This window comes from Zea mays, chromosome 1 (assembly GCF_902167145.1).
Source record: "Zea mays cultivar B73 chromosome 1, Zm-B73-REFERENCE-NAM-5.0, whole genome shotgun sequence".
NCBI classification, from domain to species: Eukaryota; Viridiplantae; Streptophyta; class Magnoliopsida; order Poales; family Poaceae; genus Zea; species Zea mays.
In genome coordinates this window covers 48,898,792-48,920,474 of record NC_050096.1, presented here as the reverse complement: position 1 = coordinate 48,920,474, position 21,683 = coordinate 48,898,792, and the positions used below count along the sequence as shown (strand labels likewise).

Below are 21,683 nucleotides of genomic sequence, written 5' to 3'. Positions count from 1 at the left end.
CTTTGTCTGCACGACTGGGCCAGTGATGGCGACGTGGTTGATGCTGCGGTAATGGTCCCGCTTCTGCCGCTTTGTGTCGAAGTCGATGCTGGACCCCCCAATGATCATGTGAATGACTCCGCGATACGGCTGATCGGCGAAGTCTTCCTGCTTTGGGGCGTGGGGATGTTTTGATGTTGCTGGTGTGGTGGTGGGGGTGGGGGAGGTACGATTTGTACTTCCTGATGGTGTTGGTAAGCGTGGTGCGGTGGATGCGGGGCGGGGGCGTGGATATATGGTGGAGGGGGTTGCTGGTAAGTGTGCGCGACAACTCTGGGGTTGTCGGCTGGCTGCGCCCGTGCCATCCTGTCTTTGGTGGCCTTCGTTTCTGGGCAGTCTTTGGTTTGGTGGGCGCAGTCTTCGCCATGGAAGAGGCAGTAGAATCGGCGCGGCGGCTGCGCACGCCCCCGACCCCTACCGCGAGTTCCATTTCCGCGGCCCTGGGGGGATATTCCTGGCGACGAGGGGCATCAGCAGCGGGGTGCTGGTTGGCGATGTTGTGCACTTGCTGTTGATTGCGGCCGTCTCGACCGGAGTCTTGCTGCGGAGTCCTCGTCCACGTGCGGCTGGACTGTGGAGAATCTTTGGGCTTCCTTTGAGACTCAACCTTGCGCTGGTGGAGCTCTTCGGATTTGGCGTATTTTTCAAACAGCTGATATAATTCCTGGAGGTTCTTGGGTGGATCTCTGATGCAGTGGCTATAGAGGACGCCGGCGCGAAGGCCACTGATGGCGTAGTGGATAGCGATCTGATCATCGACTGAGGGCAGCTGTGACTTGAGTGTTAAAAATTTGCGGTAATACTCCCGCAGAGTCTCCTTTTCCAGCTGCTTGCAGAGCGAGAGTTCGGCTAAGGCGTCGATGTCTGGGCGGTATCCTTGGAAGTTGAGCAGGAACTTGTCCCGAAGGCTTCTCCAGGAATCAATGGACAGCGGAGGCAACCTGGTGAACCAGGTGAGAGCTGGGCCTTCGAGGGCGATGATGAAAGACTTGGCCATTGTGGCGTCGTCCCCTCCGGAAGATGCAACGACGACCTGATAACTCATTATGTATTGTGCTGGGTCGGTGCTGCCGTTGTACTTGGGATAGGTCCCTGCCCAGAAGTTGGCGGGCCAAGGCATCACTTGCAGATGTGGCGCCAGGGGACTTCGCTCGCCGAGGTAGTTGACCCCTTGGAATGGCGCGGCGTGCAGGAAGGTGTGGTCGCGCTGGGGAAACGCGGGTCTTCCGGTTGTGCGCGCTGTTGCAGGGGTGACCCGTGCTGCAGGCCGAGGTGGCCTTCGCGCGTGTCTTCCAGTTGTGCGCGCTGCTGCAGGGGTGGCCCGTGCTGCAGGCCAAGGTGGCCTTCGCGCTGCATCAGCGCGATCTCCCGCTCGAGGTCCTGGGCCTTCTGCTCTTCGTCGCGTATCATTTGTCGCACCTTGGCTAGTGCGGACACGCGCTGGCGCTTGGCCTCCAGTATCTCTTTCTGCCTCTGGAGATTGCGGTTCTTGAGGCGCAGGGCGCGCAGCTGTAGCTGTTCTTCCGCTGAGACGCCGAGGACTTCACCGTCCTCGGTGAGGTCCGCGCCCTCCGGTGGGGCGAAGCCTGGGGGAGGCTGCGATTGTCCTTCAGGGCCGCAGGTGCGGAGAGTGTCGTCTTCAGTGGTCTCTTGGTGGGTGGATTGGGTGAGGGCGAGGGCCTTGCCCTTTCTTGCGGCAAGTAGTGCTGCCTTCGCAGCCTCGTCAGCCTTCGAGTTAGCTTTCTTGGGTGCCATCGCGGGTGGTTTTTTCGTAGCACGAACGGTGGGCGCCAAATGTTGGAACTTGCTCTCAGTTGCAAGGGGATCCAACGGGGGTGAACAGTGACGTTAACAGGGTTCTCGCGCAAGATGGCAAAAGCTCTGTTAATCTAGCCTCTCAAGGGCACTGTGCGGGGGTATTTAAAGGTATCCGAGTGCCCAGCGTCTTGTGTTAAGGACGCATGTGCCCTTAGACACCTAGGTTATCCCCAGAATATTCCCATAAAGCGGGGTTACAGACTGTAATTACAGAGGCGCCTTTACAAATTAGGCCTGTAACACGCAGTGGCCACGCAGGGCCTGTTACAATGGGCCGGATCACCCGTGGGCCTCCATGCTGGACGAGGCCGCACGGTGGAATGACCTCGTTGTAGGTCTTCGCCCGATGTCGTATGGAGCGAAGGGTGTCCTCGCCCGTTGTCTTGTCTCCGTTGGACCAACGACCACGGCGAAGGCCTCGAGCGAAGGGTGACGTCTTCGCCTTCGCCCCAACAACGGCCAAACATATATAAAATGCATACATAAATATAAAATGCATACATAAATATTTTGTTGTCTCAATATATATAAATAATATGTTATTATATATGATTAATTTTGTTAAATATATGTATTTATATACCGTTCTACTGTTGGTTCGGGCCAGTGCCCGGCCCGGTCCGTTGAGGCCCACCGGGCCAACGGGCCGGCCCGGCACGATTTTTCTCTGTGCGTGCCGGGTTTGGGCATGTCCCTAGGTACGTGGGCTAGCCCGACCCGGCCCGAAGCATCAACGGGCCGTGTCTGACCCGGCCCTATTCGTACCGGGCCGAAACGGGTTCGGGCCGGGTCCGTGCCGGGTAACCCGTTTGGACATCTATACTCCAGGGTGTGTCGGGACGCTAGGAAGGGATTCGACTCGCTCGTTCTTCACGTTGTTTGGTTGTTATGGAAAGAGCGTAACAGTAGGATCTTCGAGCGGTCATCGTCGACGGTCTCGGCCACTATCAACCGGATCCAGGACGAGGATGGCAACTGGGTTGCGGCGGGGTACAAAGGTTTGGCGACCCTGCTGCGCGTCACCAATTACTGTGTTCATTGTCGCTGCTTAGACTTCAGGGAAGGGGAAGATCCTTGCTTACTCCTCATTCCTGTTCTTATGTGTTTTGTGTTTTTGTTGTATTCCTTTCGAACCTCTACCCTCTTAATGAAACACACGCTCAGGCGTGTCCTCGAGAAAAAAAAGTGCTCAGTGTGTTTTTTTCTAGTAGTGCTGGCTACCAAAGATTCCTACATATGAGCTACCCCAGGATAAGAAAAAGAGGATGTGCCACGCAAACCTTTCCAGACTCCAATACATAACGCACGCATGCAAGGTATCGACATGTTGGAGCAAATTAATTAAATCTGGCATGCTTATGATCCCACCGAACTTTCTCTTGTCGCTGTACCTGTAAACGTACAGTCGAGCTTTCTTGGTGCGAGCTGACCTCGAAGATTTATGCGGCCGGGGAGGCTATCGTCCTACTGGGTTTTTCAGTTTCCGCGCGGTTTATTGGCTCCATGAAAGCGGAGCCGATTTGGTCCACTCACAGCAATATATACTACTTTCGCTTTACCCATGCTTGTCATGACGTATATCGTGCATGAGAAAGACGAGTTATTAACCCTACCAGTACCAAGTTTGATGAAAGCTTCTTCTCCCCCGTTAATGTATTGTGTTGAATCACATCAGAATCAGCAACGAAGAAACTAAAGAAACCATGTAGAGTGTAGGTATCAGGTGGTGGAACTGTGGAAGCACGACAACACCTTAAGTTGTGTTTGGCTGAGGAGCGGGGGAATGGAATGACTCCATTTTTATTTTTTTGATGTTTGGTTTTCAATGGAAGAGAACGGAGCGGCTCCTAGAGTCTATATATGACAAATATTTGGTATGCTCTCGCTCCACCAAAACGATCAGATGCGAGCGCTCTCCTCCCTCTCCTCCACTCCACACTCATATGACTCTCCAACCAACCAAACCCCTGGAAGGAATCGCCGCATCCGCGCTCACTTGCCCTCTTCTTTAACACACTAGAGATTGGAATGTAGAATCAGATGTGTTTCTGGTAGATGAGGCATTTTCTTATTTCTTTCCGGAGAGAGATAGTTGAACAGATATTATAGCGCCAATCAAATAGAACATGGTGGTTCATTAGCAGTGCAGTATGTGATTTCCTCCTCCTCCCTGTACCTTCGTACCATTGGAGGATGTATAAGCAACCATGGTTTATATTATAAATTCAGTGTGAAGAAGGTGCATTCTACATGTTTCTTTAAAGAAAAATCTACATTCAGCAGTCAATAATCTTTTCTTCCTTACAGATGTATGTGTTGTGGGCGTTGCACACATTCCTATGGGTGGTTTCCTTGGTGCCTTGTCTTTAGGAGTGGATAACGAGCCAGCTCGGCTCGGCTCGTCTGAGTTCGAGTTGGTTCGTTAAGCTAACGAGCCAGCTCGGCTCGGCTCGTTAAGGTAACGAGTCACAGAGTCAGCTCGGCTCGGCTCGTTTACGAGCTCGAGCTGTCTCGTTTAGCTCGCGAGCCAGAGCAGAAAAAAATAATATGTACATAATAATTATTTTTAGTTAATTTCAAATTAATTTAACATTAGAAAATAGTAATTATACTCATAGTTTCACAAACCACATCAATGTAACACCAAATTAGCACAATTCATCACTCATAGGTAGGTGCCCGTGCGATGCCACAGAACATAAATTGCGAACCTCCAATGGACTTTATTTGAGACAAGTGATGCCCAAGAAAATGGGGGTAAACTGACACAGCTATCACTTGCGTTACTTGCCCTATGCGCGAAAGAATCTGACACAACTATCACCCATGAAGATTTCCGGTTAACTTGTGGAACCGGACTTCATTTGAGACAAGACAACAATACCAGTGTTGAGCTTGCCACTCGGCCATGGCACACACGAGAACACGGGATGATCAAGTAAGAACTGAACAGAATGCACTAATACAAAAGGGTGGCTTGCGTTCGCTTCCTTGCTCCACAGGAAGCATAGCTGATATACAAATCGAGAAGTTTTACATATAGACTTCCCAATATGTAAATGGAGAAGTTTTTATACAAATCAAGAAGTTATACAAATCGAGAAGTTTTACCTAGGAAGCATAGCTCCACAGTAAGAACTGAACAGAATCCAGTTTTACACGAGAACACGAGAGCAGGACCTTTTTTTTACTCTACATGTAAAACTTCCGTGGAAAACGTCTTGATCCCAGATTCGAGCGGTGCCATAACCACTCCATTGCCACCCGAGGGAGGAATTTCCAATCTGTTCTCGCCGCTACAACTTGTTCCATGCTGTGTGGTGAAAACAGATGTAAGAAAATGCAATCAGAAGTTGTTTGTTCATTCTGATGGGAAGACAACTAACCTCTTCAGAAAAAGTTCCAGGCGCCTCTGAATCACTTGGGTAAGATCACAATCAGGCTCATCGGAACTGTCCTGAGAGACAACCAAAATACACTTCAATAACAGTGACCCCTAACCAGAGACTGGCCCGACGACCTGATCACTGGTACAGTCTGCACATGTTCAAACTAACTTGCTAGGCAGACGTACTTGGTCTATCTTCAAGGAAACCAAAGGCACAACATCACCAACCTCATCATTCTCATCATCTGAACTGGAATCATGCCCTTCAACAACTTCCTCGGTGTACTGTAAGAAAGTTTGCCAAAAAAGGGTACCTGAGAACTAAGCCGGAAAACAATCTATAATTGTATACATGAGTAACAAATTTGCAGGAACATCTGACCTACCTTCTCCATATCCACTTGCTCTTTCCTGGTAAATCCACTGGCAGCTAGTTCCTTGTCCAAGGAACCAGCACCCTTTTCCACGGACAAAAAAGGAAGGTATGCTGTTTCCTTCATCATCATTTTCAGATCCAGCTTGTTCTTCATTTTTCACTAACCTCAGATTGAATCTAACAGAAAGAAAAGAAATCACAATAAGAAAACAAGCCTACCAAATTAGGCTCATTTGAAGCTTTCTTGCATATCTTATAACCTTTTGTTAAAGAACTTGTAGATGCATTCAATGTCTCGGTCAAAAAACCTGCAAAAGTGAAATTCCTTTTTTTAAATGCAAGACACTTTCACATTAATTATCTGAGAAGCTTCATACATTTGGGCATTACGGTGAGAAACAGACACCATCTGCGGAAAGTCAATCACTGTAATTTTTTCATCATCGTCAATCTGCATGACATTGGCATCAAAGAGTTTGATTATACACAGACATATGAAAAATATTACAATATAGGTAAATGACTGTGCGTTGCTACGGAAGAACATATTATGATAAAATATATTAAAATTCACAGAATAAGACAAGCATCGAATTAATTGAGTCAATGCCAGTTTGAGCATCCCACAGAATAAGATAAGCATCATCGCCCACACTACAAAATTCCTATGCACTTCATTCCTCAAAACAAAAAAACAATATAGGGTATTAATATAAATAAAAATGAAAATAAGGCATCTATCAACATATACCTTTATAAAGCAGAGCATATGGGCTTCAATGACAAAAAAATACAAGTGCCAAGAAGTATCTCAAAATCTCGTGTGAAATTAGAGCATGGTAGCCTATGCAAACATAAGTACAAATAGAGTTCTGAACATGGAGGATATTTTTGTCGTTATTTGGATTAGTTTCATATAGAAAGACTAAAAAAGAAAAATTATGTTCAAATGAGGAATCATTCGACTCCCTAAAATCTCCTAGACACAGCCACTCCATCCCAACCGGCCCATTCCAACCGGCTCTCGAAACAAACACTACCTTATATCGGCATTACGTGATGCACACAAAAGAGAAGGAAACCATGGATGCTTCGGAGGAAATAAACATGGAGGATATTTACTTTCAGTAAATAGAGACCAAGGCGGTAATCTATTTGATATTCCTTAATACATCTCAAAACACACCAGATTCAAAATATCCAGTTGAACGACAAAAATGCAGAGAGTACAGACGCCCATAAAAAGGAATGAGCGACTCAGCTCATACAATTACAAATGCCAAAGCAACACCAAGCACATTTAGCAGGTCACTGTACCATCTCAAGGTCCTTGAAGTACTCGTGCTCAAGTGCTTGCCTAGGTGTGATTCTTTTGCTTGGCTCATATCGAAGCATTTTTTTGTCAGCAGACGGAAATAGGTGAATTCAATACAGCGAGGATATACGATGCATCGGTCATGATCAGCAATCCATTTGACTTACAGAGAGAAGGTCCAAGCCAGCAGGTTCAAGATTTGGGACTATTGTTGCCAGGTCCTGGAATGAAGGCATGGGATACATATGACAAACACAAATTGTAAGCTATGGATGAGGATACACAATGCACTTGCCACATGTGCCCAGGCAGCGAAATGCTTATGCTGTTGTCTTACCTGAGATTGCCACCTGGGGAAAGCAGTCTTGAAGTCAGGCAAACAACTGACTCCAGGCCAACTTTGTTCATTCGGTGTACCTAGCATCCTTCAACAGTGACCATGACACAAACAGAATCAGATAAACCTAAAATGTGCAAATACAAGATAAGAAATCTAACGCCAGCACAAACATAGAACCTGAATATCTTGAACAGTTCGTCGATCTCAGAATCACCAGGGAATAGTGGCTTTTGGTTCACCATTTCCGCAAAGATACAGCCCGCAGACCACACGTCAACTGGTGTGAAATCAATAAATGCATCATCAAATGCAAAAGAAAAATGGTTCCTAAAATATCAAGACAATTCTGAAAATTGCCCAAGGGAGGATATGCCACTCTGTGCTATCTATGCGGTCGCTTTTGATCCATCAAAAGCATGTGACTGACGATGATCCCTGAACAAAGCCACGAAAATGATAGGATTCCGGAGATTGTTACCGGCGGGGCGGGCTGCTCGCTGCGACGACGCCCGTGTATAATCCATGCAGTAGATGCAGTTGAAAAGGGTCAGCTTCAGCTAGTAGCTCACAGTAAAAAACAGGACCGAGGCCACATCTCGATCTCGTCATGGTTTGCTCACTCAGAAAACCTGTTAAGTTTCAGTCAATATAGAGAGATTCTTGGGCCCAAGAACAGGTTGCATAAAGTTTACTTTCGTTCATTCCTTCATTCACCGCCATTGTTAAGCAATAATCCTGCTGCACGGGGTCAACAAAAGCAGTTTCGTTTTGTATGCACCATCTATGGCGATATTAGTACTAAGGGCATGTACGAGAGGTAAGGAATGAGGGCAGGCATACCTCACCACGTTTTTTGGAAGGGGAGCTCGCCGGAGGGGATGGAGAAGCCTCGTCGATGGTACTACCTCGCAGACCTGCAAAGAGAGAGAAGAGGTGAGGAACTAAAGGCAGAGAGGATCCATGCGGCTAGTGGAGGGGGAGGGGGCGGGCACGGCTGGATCTTGCTTGGACAGGGAAGGGGCGCTTGCGGCTGGATGGCATAGACAATAGAAACGGACGGTCCAGATAGATAGGAGGCAGAACGGCAGAACGAGGGAGGCAGACTACTTTTTAGATTAAGGAAGGCTAGTGAGACTCCATGGGATGGGATCCGAAGCTGTAGGGAGGCTCTGAGCTCCGCCCGCCCCACCACTGGCCGGATCCGTCCCTGATAGCAAAACCACCTATTAACAAGGAGTAGAACCGCAGCAAGCAGGCATGTACAGTGAACCCAAACAAGGTGAGGGATTCGAACACATAAATACAAATAGCATGACCCAGCTGCAGGCAAAAGATCACTGAAACACAAGCAAAATTGACACAAATAGTACAAAGATCACCTAGACATCACAAGATTGGGAACCTGCATAGGCACACCCATAAAAGTCTGCTCTCCACTTCTCTTGCATGTCTCCTCGTCAGGCACTAAATTATGATGACCAAAGCTTCCACTGGGGCTGAGGCTGAGCAAGTCCATGTCCCCGCTGCTGCTTCCACTGCTTGTGTCCGACTGCTTTCTTTGCCTCCACCTCAAGTTATCTAACTTCAAATCATTAGTCAGGTCGGTAAGGACACGTTTCTGATCTCGTGAAATTGTGCTGACTGAAGATTTCTCAATACCCCCCTTGTCATATTGATGTCTCTCTAGTTGAGGTTCTGAATTTTTAGGCACATAAAAATTCAGTGGATCTTGTTTCCCAATCAAACATTCACTTCCACAATCTGCAGTGGAGGTCAGCTTGCTTGTGACATCTTTTCTTCCCTTCAAAGGATTCCATTTGTTACCAACCCACTCAAGGGAACACCTCAGCTCATCTTCACCAAATTCAGCTGTTCGGTTTTCTCCTGTGATGAATAACCAAAAAAAGGTAAGGTACACTGTTTTAATACACTAATTGCTCACAAAATGCATAGTATAAAAGAATTGCCCATAATCATAGGAATAGGAAGTTACCTGGAAAATAAACTTGTAGACGCCCGCTGCCCACCTGGCACAGCACGATTCCCTCCCACCAGCCACCATGCCACCACGCATCAACAATGGCTCCAACATCAAAGCATGAGGCCTTGCTTTGTTCCACGCGCTGTGGATGAACCATTGGCCTTCCAAGGAAACGTACACCCAGTTGATCAGGTTTGGCAACTCGTGTTAGCATAACCCACTCCTGCAAGCATCACATTAGGTCAAACTCCAGCTCTAAACTCCAATGGCATGAAACAAAATTATAGAGAACTGAACAGAACGCACCTCCAAGTTTCCAGTCTCATCAGCATCCTGAAGTTCTAGGTAGCGCACCTTGATTTTATCTTTATGCCTCTTCAGAATCAAACATCTAAACCAACATCCCCTTATACCACTATCTTGAGAGAGTACTTCCACATGGCAACCATGACACAATTGTTGGATGTTCTCACCATAAAACCTAGAAGTAGAAGCACCAGAAGGAATGAACTTCTGTGGATTAGCATCATCGTTGAATGCATCACACTTCCTCTTCAGCCCTCCATCTGAACTGGGTCTGGATTTAGGGACCTTGAAACGCACCTTCAGAGAGGAAGTTGCATTGAACATGGTCCTAAGTACTTCCTGGCTCCAGTAGCCTTGCAGCTGTGTGACATCAAAAGGTTTGATGTCACCATTATCAATCTGCCGACAGCAAAAATAAGGTTGCCACAAGTTGTATCTGGTATCACCCTTGAACTTCTCGTAGTGCTGGACACTCAGGACTGCAGCCAATCCATCAATGCATTCTACATTGAGATCTTGACGGCCCAGAGAGAAGAAGATCTCCCTGTCATCGAAATCCATGGGCAAGGGAACACCAACCTCATCAACTTTGTCGAACCATTGTACCTTGACCATGTTGCATGAGTTTGTATCCTCGTAGAGATCTTCCACATAAGCAATAAGTCTCTTCATCTCTTCACTCATGATGAATACAAAACTATGCACCTACAAGTATAGCAGGAATGCATCAGCTAAAGTTCAACCTTCAAAACTTTACTACACGAAACTAAGAATATTGGCACATCTACTTTTAATTTTGTATTTCTATGAAGCCAAAAGGTTCCTTAATATCATCTCAAAGTAAGAATATGAAAAAATGGCAGAGTAAAAGAAGCCTATCTTCAAAAAAAATCCAGTTCTATCTTATGAAATTGTCCAAGTAATATTCAGGACTGTGTGACATTTTTTATGATAGCTCAGTTTCATGTCTGCCTAGATATGTTGTAGGATCTTAATACTACCTTACACCACATAACAGAAACTTCACAAGGTAGTAAACACTAAAACAATCAGAAAATTCAATAAATACTTACATGAAAGAAAGTTAAGGCAGAATGCTGCTTGCTTGTACACATTTTGCTGAAAATGAAGTTCGGAATTCTACCTGTTTTCATTGAAATAAAAATATCCAGTCATCAAAAAACCAGGGAAATTGAAACATACACCTAACTTTATGGGCAAGAAACTTCTGGGGCAATTCTTAAAAAAGAACCCCCTACAAGTTCCCTCACTAATCAAAAGAAATGAGAAGACTCCAAACTTCATAAGGTAGTCAGATTTTGATACTGTTGCTATCGAAGTAGACAAACTATATTTTTAATGATAGGCACTAAAGTTATATAACAATTGTGTCTCTAAATTAAGTTGCGTAGTTGGGCAAGGAATTTAACTGGTTGCCATCAGCCCATCAAACCATATGAAATTCTTCTCAGGCTCCTCTAATCCTTCTATAAGATGAGAGTGACACATTTGTAACAATTGTAGGCACTTACAGGCTACAAGTCTTGACAAAATAGTAAAGCGGGCAGGAATGTACTGGAAATTTGGGAGATAACAATATTATAATTCCATTAAAAACATGTACAGATCACCAACACTAACTATTCAACAGAGTATTATATTGTTTAGACAAACACCTTGTAGACAATGGCATATGAAAGCAAGAAGTAACCATCACGACAACCACCCATTGAGGAAGAGAACTGAATAAGTGGAGCATTGTACGTTCATTGATCCCAATATTTTTCAGAGAAGTGTCAATATGCCACATTCTCTGAAAAATAATAGTATGTTCATTGATCGTCAAGCTTTTCAGCGAGTTTTAGAGGTTAGCATTATTTCTTTCACTGGGCAGAAAATTTGTATCTATGATAAATACATTTCCTTAACCAATATAACTTAAACTTTACAGTTGGACCCTCAGAATGTTGATGCTCTAGTAGCACTGGCAATCATGGACTTGCAAACAAATGAAGGTAAATTCTCTGCAGAGGTGTGAGGTTAAAATCTTAAAGTTGTCTGTTTCCCCCTCTATCTAATTCAAGTGTTTCAACTTGCCCATAGCTGGTGGGATTCAGAGGGGAATGGAGAAAATGAAAAATCATTTGAAATCTATCCTTATTATACAAGCACTCAACCACCTTGCGAATCATTATTTCTTTACTGGCCAACATTCTGTTGTTGAACAATTGACTGAGACAGCTCTTTCTTCAAGCAACCATGGACTACTGAAACCACATGCTTACTACAACTTAGCCAGATCATACCACAGTAAGGTAATATACTATTTCCATGTACATATAAAAACAATAGGTATCAACGCCAATACCTACCTACGCGGGAGAGAGCGTGCAACACGGTGGTGTAGGCAGTGGTGGATCCAGGATTGATCTAAGAGGGGGGGCTACTAAGCTAAGACTAATTGGATCTAGTACCAATCAGTGCCAGATTGGCTCACAGTTGATTAGCAAAAACCTTACTGCCATCCAAGAGGAAGAAGGCACTAACCCTGGGCCTCTTGTTCGTAGCATCAGCAGTCGTAGGAGCAGCGACAGACGCAACCTTTCTCTGGTCGCTGTTCCTTGATCCCTTCTTCTGCAAGATCTTCCGCCTACAAAGGAACACACTATTATTACATGGAAGATAAATTTTCTCAATCGGATATATGGGTATGTCAAATGTTAGAGTAAAACATTTCAACAGGAATTTTGGTACTCCATAAGACTATAACACGGATCATGACAAAACACACCCTTTTAGCTCTGGACAAGTATATCTGCTCCGCATTTTCCTGTTGGTATCTTGCAATTTTTGCTTCAATCTCCTAGACATTTATCCCTTCGATCAAGTTGAAAGCTTGAAAAGAAAATTCAAACCTGCTAAGTTTTTCCCAACTGTATAATTCAAGAATAATAGATTAACGAACATGGGAAACAACTCACTCATATCCTCAACTTCTTCGAGATAATCGTTGTAGTCCTTCAGAGTAGGGAAGTGTTCCTGCGTCTTGTTGAATCTGAACCCAGATCCATACTAATAATGGCCGTTAGCAGCTTGATAGAAAAGAATCCCTTTTCTTACAGATAACAGAGAGATTGCTTAAGGGTGTGGAGCGGGAGCGAAGAGGAGGCGGTCGTCGGAGCGGAGCCCCGGACGATGGCGTCCGCGAAGTCGTCGGCCGCCGGGGCCTCGGACTCGGTGGACTGGCTGTCGGACGCGCAGTCCACGTGTAGGCGCGGACGTCCAGGCGGGAGCGGCATTTCGTCGAGCAGCACGCAGACGGCGTCGTGCTGGCCCTCGTGGCCCAGCGCGCAGACGACCATCTCGAGCGCCGACGCATCGGCGGCACCTTCCTTGCCGGCCCACCGGAGGAGCGCGGGTGCCCACTCCCAGTGCCCCGAGAGCTCCAGCGCCGTGAGCAGGGACGTGATGTCCGCGCGGAGGAGCTCGTCGCGGCGGGAGGCCAGGAAGGTCGCGAGCGTGGGAGCGGGTGCGAGGAGATGGCGAGCACCAGCGCCTGCGCGGCGGGGGAGAGGAAGGAGTGCGGCGGCGTCGGCGTCTGGTGCGACCGCCGCGGCGCGGGGGCAAGCGCGGTGAGGTGGAGCAGGAGCGAGTGGAGCGGGAGCGACGAGGTGGAGGCGGAGAGAGGGAGCGGTTGCCAGCGTGCGGAGAACTGCGAACGGGAGGGGCAGAGGGAGGCTCGCGTGGACGGGGAAGGGGCGGACGGGAGGCGACGCGGACGGCTGACGGACGACGCACAAAAACATGGACGTGGGATGGACGGTGGAGATCGAGGGACGGCAGAACGGCAGAACGGCAGACTACTCTTACCTTCTTAATAAGTAGTATAGATTAATTTACAATTCACATACATGTTCATCAGTTTAACTCATAATTATATTTGCATAGACCAAATTAACACATAGACATAGTTCATTAATCATTAGTTTAATTCATAGGCCATAGACACCTCACATATATATAACATGTTCATCAATTATTCTGTAAATGATATGCATATAGTTTCGTTTTACTCGAATATGGTAGCTCGTTTAGCTCGCGAGCTGGCTCGTTAACGAACCGAGTTAGGATGTCAGCTCAGCTCGTGAAAAAAATTCAAACGAGCCGATCCGAGCTGACCATGAACCGAGCGAGCCAGCGAGCCACGAGCATTTCGTCCAGCCCTACTTGTCTTCCTAGCCACAACAAAACTTGGCTCTAGCAATTGAAGGTGACATCCAACTAACCTTTTTTCTCTGAGCTACGAACAATGATTTTCTATTTCGCCCTAATAATAGCACGGACATTAGCATGGTTGGGGTTGTTGGTTGCTTTGAAAAGAGCAAATGTGGATCTTGGAGGTCTTTTTCGGAAATGTCTTGAGTGCTAATTTGGGTCAATCTCCTGCATGGCAAGTTGCTCTGGGTGCAGGGATACCAAATACTATTGTTTGCACCACTATTAACAAAGTATGCGCATTTGGCATGAAAGGACTGAAGATAATTCATCTATTCATGTAGTCGTGTTTGTATAGTTAATCTGCTTGTTGTTTATTGTTTGTTTACACATGCGAGGCATATATTTATCATCCGACCATGTTATTCCTCTTCACATTCTGCAGCTACTATGTTCGTTGCACAGTCAATTCAGCTGGGTATCAATGATATTGTCCAAAGCCCCAAAGTACATTGTCGAAGCTAGGTATGCAAATTATTGTTTTGATACATCTGGTGGTGCTTGTGCATAACCAAAGAACAACCTTAAGTTATTTCATAGATAAAAGTTGCTTGCTTATTAAAATTACGCTTTCTACACCTGGTTTTAGTGATATGAGCATTCACCATCAGCAAGGTGATTCAAAAGTGTCTAGTTTTATGTTGAAACTATATATGTTCTTGGCTAAAATAAATCACAACTGCTATGATCTGACAAACCAGCTACTTACAAATGCAGGAAAGGGTCTCGTTTTGGACATGACACACTTGTTGATGTCATGCTTAAGGATGGACTTTGGGATGTATATACAAAGACTGCGCCATGGGAATGTGTGCCAAGCTTTGTGCTAACAATGATGCCCTCACAAGAGAAGAACAGGTCTCTCACTGCCTTCTGTTATAGAGCATGTTTGGTTCTATGCCTAGGACGCCACAGCCTAACATTAGGTATGCCACACAGACTTGGGTAGATGTTTGGTTTATTCCTAATGTGAGGCTGCCACACTTTATCTGGCGCACTTATCTTCTTTCACCACATAACTTTTCGTCGCACTTGAGGCTGCCGATTCGGCCGCCACAAACCTGAGACCCGCCACACTTCTCCAGAGTGCCAGCGCCGGCCCTAGCACCTCCACCGCAACTCTGACGCTTGGACCACTGGATCTGCTGCTGGCCGTCGACCGCCATCAGAAGGTGAGCTCATTCCCAATCTGCATGATGCCTCCTCGCCTATGTTTCGTCCTTTAGTTCATCTCCTATTGCGGCCTCGCCTGGTCGATGGTTGCTGGCGCTAGCATCAGACCGTGTGGCGAATCAACTCAGCAGAGTGATCGAGCGCCGTAGTGCCTTCTCGTCGTAGTTGTCTTCTGACGCCTTGTCCTAGATTTGTCCTAGATATGGCCGGTTGCCATGGCTGTTTGTGCTAGATCTGGTCGGTTGCCATGAGCTTAGGTAGTCCGGCCACATGGCTGTTAGTGGTAGTCCGACCACACATCGGTATTTGGCATTTGATAAATCGAGTACTATTTTAGATTTGCTTTTATTTCAATTGCTACAGCTAGACAACCATGGTTATTAAAACGGTAAAACGTTAAAACGTTATGAACCAACTTTTCAACGTTTAAACGTTTAAACGAACGTTGAAACGTCTTTTCAGACTTGACATAGAATTTCAAATATAGAATAAGTTTATACATAAGTTGAGTTCACAAACCAAATAGCATTAGCATAAAAAGAAACAGATCAAGTTCAACAACACAAGTTCAACCACACAACACAAGTTACAACTTTCATGCATGATTAGTAACCATCATCGAACTCATCAGTATTAAGACCATGAGCATCCACGCCTTGATCATCACCATCGTTTCCACTATTGCTTCCTTCAATTTCATCTTCCACATCAAGATCATCAAGAATATATTCCTCATCCTCGTCATCTTCATTTGCTAAATTAGTTTCCTCTTCCTCAAGGTCTTCATTCCTTCTCACACACCCACCAGCAGCTCTCCTAGGAAAATTACGACCTCTGAGATGTGCAGATGCACCAATAGCTTCATCAACTTGGTCCCACGATAAATTGAAATCATCTCCAAGAGCATTGCTAACATGAGAAGAATTAGCTAATGGATCAACCCATTCATTGTCCCAATCAAAGTCTTCTAAAATCAAAGGATCAAAGTTTTTTCCTTCCTCGCGTATTTTTTGAAACCTATCAGCCATCTTTTTGTTGTATGAAACATATACCAAGTCATTCAACCTTTTGTGCTCCAACCTATTCCTCTTTTTGGTATGCATCTACAAGTGCAAATAGAAGCAACCATTTAACCAATGAAGAACTAAGGATAAACGTAGTGGCGAAACGAAATTGAATAATTTGACTAGCTCACTTACAAATTCAAATGTACTCCAATTCCGCTCACAACCGGATGATGAAGCACAAAGACTAACAATCCGTCTTGCAAACTTATATAGTTCAATGGTACGACCACCATATGCAAGCCACCAATCAACTAAAATGGCAAGAACAAAGATTATATGTTTAGTGCTGAAAATGAATGGGAGGCTATCAATTTTAGAATACTTACGTGGATTCCTTGTTTGTGCATTTTTTATAGCCATTGGATTTGCAAATGCCTCTCTTTGGTTCTCATAAAGAACAGCTTGGGCATCAATCTTCTCTCTAAGATCCTCATCTACCACCATTTTGACAAGCACATCATTAAAGCAACCCCTTAGCTCTCCAACATAGCCTTCATCAACACCTGCTTTGATATTGTAGAATTTTCCAGGGTTCAAATATAGTGCTGCTCCATATAATGGGGTATCCATTTGGTTCGCCCAACGTCGATCCACAATGCTCATGATACGTTTCAGACATGCTTTCTTGTTTTGAGTAGAAAATGAGGAGGTAATCTTATTCTTTGCTATAGTCATGGCTGCAGCAACCTCAGCCATGGCTGTCTTCTCATCACCATCAACCAATCTCAGCACGACAAGAAGCGGTAAAGAAGCTCTAAGACAATCCTCAATTGAATTCCAAAATTCTTGAGAGAAAACGATGTCATATGCTTTTTTACCTGCCTCTGTTTTGGATACCTTGGATTGAGTGAAAACATCACTTGAAAATAGACCTTTCAATGAGTTCTTGTGCTTGTGCAAACTCTTCATGGTAAGGAAGGCAGTAGCAAATCTAGTAGCAGCAGGTCTCACAAGATCCATCCCATTTGTATGCACCCTCATTTCACTAAGTATCCTCCCATGTCTATAAATAAAAGTGGTGACATGACGAGCACGAGCAATAGGCTTCTTAAAATCCTTCAGCTTTCCTATGTCCTCCAACATAAGGTCCAAGCAATGTGCCGCACAAGGAGTCCAGAACAATGTAGGAATCCTCTCCATCAAAATCTTACATGCTGCCTTATAATTAGCACCATTATCAGTGACAATCTGAGTAACGTTTTGCTTACCAATCCCCTCAATTCTCTTTTCTAACAAGTCTGCAAGCATCACTGCACTGTATCACTCATTTGATGCATCAACTGACTCCAAGAAGAATGTTCCTTGAGGGCTGTTAACAAGGAAATTGATCAAATGGCGACCTCTTTTGTCTGTCCAACCATCAGACATGAGTGTGCAACCATACTGGCTCCATGCATCCTCATGCTTCTTCCTCTCATCATCTATGTCTTTGACAGCCCTAGCAAGTAAAGGCTCACGTAGCTCATGGAAAGTAGGAGGCTTGAACCCAGATCCATATTGAGCAATAGCCTCCACAGCTACCTCAAATTGCCTTGAGTTCGCAGCATTGAATGGTATACCACACTCATAGAAAAACTTGGCTATCTCCAAACAAATAGAATTTCTTTCTTCCTTAGGCTTCATGGTAGCACTTATGGTAGTTTGAGCAGGTCCCTTTGCATGTCTCTCTGCTACAACCTCTTGAAGTGTACGTCGAATCATAGATGCAATGGACTTCTTTGGAGCTGCTATTGGGTGGGGCTTCAATTGGAAAATTGCTTTGTTTCTTTTGGCAGCTGTTCCAGAACTTGGCACAGTACACGAGGAAGCCTTGGATGATGCTGACATTGACCTGCTTCCCATAACTTGGACATCATCTTCTTGTTCTGCTTCATCTTCCATTACATCGTCATCTAGGTACAACGGCCTAGCCCGCTTCCCATTATTCAAAGCTTCATTCATCTCTTTAGCAATCTCTCTAGTAGTGTTAGGACACTTGACAATCTCTCCATAGCCACCAGCTAGATGTTGTTTCACCCTCTTGATACCTCCTTTTATTTGTTTGGGGCACAAAGCACATTGAATCAGCTCTCGCTTTCCCGCCTCAACATAGTATGCATATTTCCATCCTGGATCATTTGACTTTGGCCTTCGTGACTGATCTTTGAGTGGGTCATAGGAGTCATTAGCCTCGCTATTTGTTGCCATTGAAATTGAAATTCACTGCCACACTTTAGCCTACAACACACAGCAGAATGATATTAATATATTATACATTTAGCTTGCAACACACAGTCACACAGTAGCTGGAGCATTGGCTCACTACGCACTGCTGGTGGCTGCTTCACTGCACTGCACTGGCCACTGGAACACTGGGTATTGCCACTGGAACACTGGGTATGGCGCTGCAGTAGGACTGGGTATGGCGCTGCAGTAGGACTGGGTATGGAGCACTGCACTGGGACTGGGTCTGGGAACCGGGACCTGGAGCAACGAGCAATGGCGCCTGGAGCTCGGGACCAGGAGCAATGGCGCACCTGGCTCTGGCGGCTCTACCGGGTTGGAGCCTGTAGGTGGAGGGAAGAGGGAGGAGGGAGGAGGGGCCGGCGGCGTACCTGGCTCTGGCGGCTGGCGGCTCTGGGCACGATGGCGTCTGGCGGCTGGGCGCGACGCGTCTGGTCGTCTGGCGGCTGGGCGCGATGTCCTCTGGCGGCTGGGCGCAGGTGGCCGGGCGCGATGGCGTTGAGCGGCTGGGCGCAGGCCCATTAAGGCCCACGAACGGTATGCGCATAGAACGTCCCTAAAACGTATTAAACGTCCAGAACGTGCTTTCCGACGTTTAAACGCCGTTGAAACGTCCAGAATGGACGTTCTACGCAGTATCTGTAAAACGTTTGGACGTTCTAGCTATTAAACGCGTTTTAGCATTTAAACGACGCTTAAACGTCGTTTAAACGACGTTTTAATAACCATGTAGACAACATGATTTTTACCTTGCTACAATAGATTTCTAGTTACAGTATAGCATATTTAGTATGAGACCATCATTAATATTTTCTTCATCTTTTTCAGGGACTTGTTGCAAGCTGAGGACACCAGGAAACCCTTGTTTGCTACTGCTCAAGGTACGTGAGCACAAGCACTTAGATTGCATTTTTCTAGATTGGTTCAAACAATTCCTAAATCCATTAGTCTGTCGAGTGTACATTTTAATTACCTTGCATTTTTAGATGGGTTCAAAGAAGATGTATCTTGAGTATTGCAATAACTATAATCATTACCTACAAAGGACAAGGGTGCTTGTTTTCATTACCATCCACATTGTTTTATTGTGGTATAAGTTGCAACTGAATAGATTGAATAAGAAGCACACCAAATATGGTTCTTTGTTACAAAGAGATTTGGAAAGGAAAAGGCGGCTGGACCGTTTGTACCATGGGACCGAAGCCAACTGTATTAGTGAGTTGAGTATGCGCAAATTTGTTTTTCACAGGTTATGTGGTCATTTAAGGACCCATGGGATTTTAGTGGACTCTATCAATGTCTCAATTGAAGTACAGGTAGCCATGTTTATGAAATTTGTTGGCCATAGATGGACAAATAGATCTGTTGGTTTTGAATTCTTGCGGTCTGGAGAGACAGTTAGTAGGTACTTTAACGCTGTTTTAGATGCTTTATGTGTCCTATCACGTGACCTCATTACCATGAGAACCACGAAGACACATCCAAAGATATCTAATAGCCCGGGAAGGTTTCATCCATACTTTGAGGTAACATATATATAACTGGAGTCCATCCTTATATCAACCTTTAACATGTCGATGATAATGATAATGATAATGATGATGACATATGCAATGATGTCTCCAACCATGGTCAACCTGAGGATGACCTAGGTGATGACTCTGACACTTTACCATCTCCTAAAATTCCATCTCAAGTTATCGAGCAGAGCTCATCTAGCTCTGGAATCAAGCGTCCAAGAGGAGATGCCATACCAGTCAAGAGAGATGTGAGACCACAGAGTCGCATGGCAAAGATAGGAGATGAAATCAACACTACTTTGATGGATCTCCGAAACGAACTTAAACAACAACCACCTCCACCTGTTATAGCTTCTTTGAACTCTGATGCCGAATTATGGCAAAGGCTTGAAAAAATGACATTGACTACTGATAAAAAACTGATAGTTGGGACATTTCTAGCATCAAAGGATCAAAAGGGCATGCGTGGTTTCTTATCCGCTTCAGCTGAAACAACATTTTCAGTCACGGGTATTCAAGTTTTTGAGTGATTCAACACTACTGTGAAGTGATTAGGTGATTCACATATCATTAGTTTTATTGTTTCAACTTGTACTTAGCTGATATGTTTTGCACTTGTTTTAGGCTCAACTAGGTACTCTTTTGTGGATGGAAGGGTGGTGTTGTTGGCTGGCTGTTTTGCTGTGAATTCCTTAGGTGGTTGCCTGTTATTTTGCTCAGTGGCCAGGTGATGTATATGGCGGTGGTGATGCCTGATTCTTTTGCACGTCTTCGAAGTTGATCAATAAGGCTTAAGGAGATGGATGGTGCTGCTCATAGCTGAATGTGTGTGTGTATGTGTGTAATAGCAACTACCTCAGACTGTTTTGAATCTATTTTAGACCTATTAATCACCTGTAATGAACATGTTGTGGAGCTATTATGAACTGATTATTAGCTTATCATGCGCATGTGATTAAAGTGGTGTAAGATTCTTATATTCTTGAATATGTGTTCATGTGATGCACCTGTTTAGTTTATGTGGCGTGAATGGAGTTTGGTGAACAACCAAACAGCTGCCACACATTGACATGTATGCCTAAGTTTAGGCGTGGCAACAATCCAAACAGGTGCCACACTTTTTAAAGTCAAGCCTAATCTTAGGCGAACACATGAACCAAACACAAGCTAAGCTAAGGCAGGTTAGGCAAGCCACAAATGTGGCAGCTAACTAAGCTTAGGCGTGGCATCCTAGGCATAGAACCAAACATGCCCATAATTTTATTCCCATGTTTGTCAACACATAATTGGTAGTTTTTAGTAGTTGGTCAATATTGGTAATTATTCTTTTGAGTACTCTTGATTTTTTTCTTATCACCATCATGCGCCTTACAGTTTGAATTTCTTGTTGGCATTTGTTGTGGGTGTCTTGAATTTTAATTCATCACCATCATATCCGTACAATATGAATATCTTCTATTCTTAAATTTTTTCAATCGTTGTTAACACCCTGAATTGTCTGGACTGGCATATTCATTTGTAGTCTCTGTTGTGAATTAATCGTTTAGACCCTTCTAGGAGCAATGAACTTCATGATTGTTGCATGATTGCTAGGGTGGGCTTAATTATAGATGGCCAATAAGCATGAGGCCCGCGAGCCTGGCACAAAGCTCGCTGTTTGGGCCCCGTCCGAGCCGGCACGAATAAGCGGGTCAGGCTCGGACAGGAAACTAGAGACGGTGTGCTAGCCCGACACAACCCGTTTACCCCTAAGTCCGTTAAGCCCGCTTTTTTACACTAAAACGTGCTTATCGGCCCGCTTAGCCCGCTTTTCGGCCCGCTTTTTTGTGCTAAACAGACCGGCCCGTTTAGGCCAGCTGCGG

At 45.2% G+C, this 21,683-nt stretch overlaps 1 protein-coding gene and 3 long non-coding RNA genes across 4 annotated transcripts; 3 read left to right on the top strand and 1 right to left on the bottom strand.

The window, feature by feature from the left end:
* Positions 1-7,662: 7,662 nt before the first annotated feature.
* LOC103644611 (uncharacterized) lies at positions 7,663-10,297 on the bottom strand. The gene is made up of 6 exons (XM_023300657.1): positions 9,564-10,297; positions 9,270-9,480; positions 8,679-9,160; positions 8,500-8,596; positions 8,117-8,190; positions 7,663-7,833 (listed from the first exon to the last, which is right to left on the bottom strand). Exons 1-6 carry the CDS (start codon positions 10,245-10,247, stop codon positions 7,663-7,665), a joined length of 1,719 nt encoding a protein of 572 aa, XP_023156425.1. The 5' UTR covers positions 10,248-10,297.
* A 1,100-nt stretch (positions 10,298-11,397) lies between these two features.
* LOC103634556 (uncharacterized) lies at positions 11,398-11,684 on the top strand. The gene is made up of 3 exons (XR_556757.2): positions 11,398-11,430; positions 11,515-11,578; positions 11,667-11,684. It is a non-coding gene; the product is annotated as an uncharacterized lncRNA (long non-coding RNA).
* Positions 11,685-14,269: 2,585 nt separating this feature from the next.
* LOC111590588 (uncharacterized) lies at positions 14,270-14,624 on the top strand. The gene is made up of 2 exons (XR_002749724.1): positions 14,270-14,303; positions 14,556-14,624. It is a non-coding gene; the product is annotated as an uncharacterized lncRNA (long non-coding RNA).
* Positions 14,625-14,712: 88 nt separating this feature from the next.
* LOC118473597 (uncharacterized) lies at positions 14,713-20,798 on the top strand. Its single transcript, XR_004853288.1, has 3 exons — positions 14,713-15,010; positions 19,130-19,182; positions 20,446-20,798. It is a non-coding gene; the product is annotated as an uncharacterized lncRNA (long non-coding RNA).
* The last annotated feature ends 885 nt before the right edge of the window (positions 20,799-21,683 follow it).